This window comes from Hipposideros armiger, unplaced genomic scaffold, assembly GCF_001890085.2.
Source record: "Hipposideros armiger isolate ML-2016 unplaced genomic scaffold, ASM189008v1 scaffold_1536, whole genome shotgun sequence".
NCBI classification, from domain to species: Eukaryota; Metazoa; Chordata; class Mammalia; order Chiroptera; family Hipposideridae; genus Hipposideros; species Hipposideros armiger.
The window spans coordinates 67,654-71,809 of NW_017732886.1; the positions used below are offsets into that span (position 1 = coordinate 67,654).

General features: G+C 37.2%; 1 gene segment (V, D, J or C); it reads left to right on the top strand.

The window, feature by feature from the left end:
* LOC109377756 (T-cell receptor alpha chain V region HPB-MLT-like) overlaps positions 1 to 3,413 on the top strand; it is a 9,357-nt gene extending 5,944 nt beyond the window's left edge. Inside the window, 2 exon segments of the V gene segment in view lie at positions 2,652 to 2,719; positions 2,894 to 3,413. Of these exon segments, the coding sequence occupies positions 2,652 to 2,719; positions 2,894 to 3,249 (424 nt within the window).
* The last annotated feature ends 743 nt before the right edge of the window (positions 3,414 to 4,156 follow it).

Genomic DNA, 4,156 nt, shown 5'->3' on the forward strand with positions numbered 1-4,156 from the left:
GGTGTTCCACAATCCAAAATCTGCATTCTTCCCTATTTCCTACCTTTCCCTTCTAACCCCATTTTCTCAGTGCCTTAAAATTTAAATGGTAATGTTTGGTTGCTAAGTAATCTTGTATTGTAACTCATTCTTATATTTGCATTTGAAAAGCAAATGTGTAGAGTAAAAACCTGAAGAGGTGTGCCTTTTAAAAATGTTTTAAGTTTTTAAAATTTTACCATTTTAACAATTTTTAAGTGTATAATCCACTGGTATTAAGTCCATTTACATTGTTGTTCACCATCTACCTCTATATCTTTTTTTGGCTTGAAAAACTGAGAATTTGTACTCATTAAACAATAACTCCTGTCCCTGTAGCCCCTGGCAACTTTCACTCTACTTTTTCTTTCTAGAGTTCAACTATTTTAGATATCACATATAAGTAGAATCATGCAATATTGGTTATATTGTGATCATTCACCTAGTGTAATGTCCTCACAGTATGCCCATGTTTTTTTAGTGTGTGTCAGAATTTCTTTCCTTTTTAAGGTTGAATAACATTCCAGTATATGTATGTATGTATACCATGCTGTGTTTATCCATTCAGCTGTTGACGGAAATTTGGGTTGCTTTCAACTTTTGGTGGAAACATGTATATAAATATATCAATATTTTGTATATAGATGCAGCATCTTTCAATTTTTGTTTTGAGTACGTATCAGAAGTAGAATTGCTGGATAATATGGCAATTGTATTTCAAAATTCTGAGAATCTTTATAGTGATTAATTTGAAGAAATACACTGTAGAATGCTTTATCAGAAGCAAATTTCAAGGATCATTGAAAGGGTGATCAGTAGCCATGAATGAAGTTTCAGTTTCCTGGTGATNAGTGTTTTAAATTTTTATTTTGAAATAATCACATATAAAAATTGCCTATTTTTAGTGTACAGTTCTGTGAATTTTGAATATATTATATAGATCATATAACCAATACCTGATCAGGATTCAAAAAATTTTATTTCTCCCCAAATTCCCTTTGCTGGACTCAAATAATTCATGTGTTGGTGTCATTCATAATAGGGATACGTGAGATATATTAGAGAGTTAAGAAAAGGTGAAGATGGTTAACCAACCCCATTGTTCTCATAGGATTTGAGAGCTGTGAACAACATTAAAATTTATGATTACCACTACATATATTTATAATTAAATATGCCCAGGAGAAGTCTACAAGTTCAGCCATTAGATTTAATTTTGTTTCTGTTAAGGGATTGGAATTATATAGGAGTCTGAAGTAGTTATTATATAGCCAGTCTGGTATTGCACTTTTAATTTTTAATATAAGTCATTTAAAAACTTATTAATTCAAAATTTGGTAAGAGAGTGTCCAAGTGATCTGTTCTGGACATGGATACTTTCTGAAAGAAAGAATTATAATCATGCAATTCTTTTAATTGTATGACAGAATTGAATAATATAAAGAAAAATTAATACTATTTTATAGTTATTCAACAAACTGATAGAAAAATGTTGGGTAATTTTAGACAGGAGAACACTTTATATTTTATGTGTTATCATAAGATTTCATGGTGATTCCAGTGAAAGATCAGAAGATTCTTCAACCAACTCAGCTGAACCTTCAATTACTTTGAGACAAAGTTTTGGCTGCTGTATCAGGAGATCGACAATTATAAGCAATGGGTGTTTGTGGTTTGGCATATTGTTGAGTAATATCCCCCGGCATGGCTTTGCTTTTTATATCCATACATAATGGTTTATTGCAATCAGTGTTTTTATGATCAGCTCTCCTGTGGAGCTGTATGGGGTCGCCTAAGATATTATATATTCTCTTTAGAGTTGGGCATACAGAATATAGAGGCCTTGTTGTGGCCCATTTAGGGTCCTAATTGAGGTAATGGGAAAAAGGTAAACTTAAAGTCTTGATAATCTAGTGACCATACTCTGGTGTCTTATCTGGCCTTTCTGAACAGAACTGAGCTATCACACTAAATGGAGAGGAGAAAGTGACCTCAGTGACAGGACTCCAGGCTTGAGGGCTTCATTCTAGTCTTTGCAGAGGGAGATCATTTTTTTTCCCCTGCTATTTGGCACACGATAGGTAACTGGGCAGTCATTGGCAGTGAGGAGGTACGTTGCCATAATAATCAGTAGACCCAAAGAGCTATAGAGATCACTCCAAATGGCTTAGCCTTCTTATCAGAAAGGGATTTATTTCTACCTTAGGTGAAATAACAGCAGAAATACGTGTGAGGATACATGATAATTATATCTTATGCTTTTTTCATGTTCCATTATATGTAGTATTTTCAAATAAGTGTTATCACCTAGTTCTATCATGGATACAAAGACTGAACCCAGCAGTTGGTGAAGTCATTGGTCTTCTTTTCAATATACAATTGTACTGATGTTTATTTTAACTGTAATTGTTTTTAAATTAAGAGTTGGTTGATTCAAAATGGAACTTTGTGTTGGGTGAGACTCTCAGCCAGTACACAGAGAAGTTTGACGCCACCCACAGCAATTTGCTAACCAGGAAACCCCTGCTTCCTGTTCTAGGGCAGCAGCAGACATAGCCCAGCATTTCTTCTCTCCCCCTGTCAGAGTCATCTCTCCTTGCAGAGCCCTGACGTGAAGAACAAGACATTTTCAGTTTAGTAGAAGAAATAAAGGATGTTGCTTTCCATCCTCTGAAGGTGGTCATGGCTTCCATGTGGCTGGGTAAGGATGGCCCCCCCACACACACTTGGGAATGGGCCTCCTCTATGACTAGGATTGGGAGTCCAGGCAGCATATGGGTATCCTGGGAAGGAAACATAGCAGGGTGTGAAAAATAATTTCTTTGCCCTACACCATTTATTCCCAAACTTTGTGATTGTGTCTTTTTTTTTTCAGGATCCAATATTGCCCAGAAGGTAACTCAAGACCAACCAGCAATGTTAGTGCAGGAGAAGGAGTCCGTGACCCTGGACTGCACATATGACACTGCTGTTACTACTTATTATCTATTCTGGTACAAACAGCTCAAAAGTGGGGCAATGATTTTCCTTATTCGCCAAGATTCATATAACCAGCAAAATGCCACAGAAAGTTGCTACTACTTGAATTTTCAGAAAGCATACAATTCTGTCAGCCTTGTCATCTCGGCCTCACAGCTAGAGGACTCCGCATTGTATTTCTGTGCCCTGGGAGAGCCCACAGTGAGAGGTGTGTTTGAAGGAGGTGTATCAAAACCCCAAGGCTCTGCTTGAAGCATCCACCTGCTGTAGAGACCAAGGCCAGGAATTGCCATCACAGACAGGAAGTGGTGAGGTCTGTGGTAACATATTATATGTGTAGAGTTATCATTCATCAAAAGATTGAAAATTTGGTTTGAAATTGTTTATTAAAGACACAGAGCAGCCACAATAAACAATTTGCCGTTTGATGATAGATTAAGATAGAAGAATTGACTAAGGACATTCAGGAACATCCGGCTCAAACATCAGTAAAAATATGTGTGAATTGTTGGATTTTCAGATAAATTTTTCCATAAATATTTAGGGACTATCTTTTATGTTATAGGTATGGACTGAAAAGGGGCCACATATTAAACCTGACAAGCTCCAGAGACTGAAAAATAACCACATAAGATGGTCTGAACATAAGAATTCCTAACTAAAAACAAAGCGAGTCATGGCCAGTAGTCACATCCTTGGCCTGTAGCTTCCTTAACAAAGATCAATCTTTACCTTAAGTGAGCCTGTCGGTCATCTTTTTGCTTTTAAAATAATATACTTTTGCAATATCAGAGTAATCTCTTTATCCGGACCACCCCCTCTTCCCCCCAGGAGGTACAACCCACCACACCAGAGCAGGAAACTACAAAATCCCTCATTGCTATCTTGTTCCCCAAATACTATCTCTATGCTCTGTAAAATGCTATTAACTATCCTGTACCTGATGCGACGCACGCACCAACTGAGCGTTCCTGACTCATCAGTCAGGAACCCACCTGAAAGGGTACCTGAGAGGACTGGGTGGGAGACTGGAAAAGAAAGAGACTAGAGATGAAAGCTGGGGACAGGAGGTCCACCCAATGCTGATGGCAGAGAGTGGCCTCGCTTATTATTTGTATACAGCTTTTATAGCAAAAGTAACTTTCCTAGGGTAGGGGTT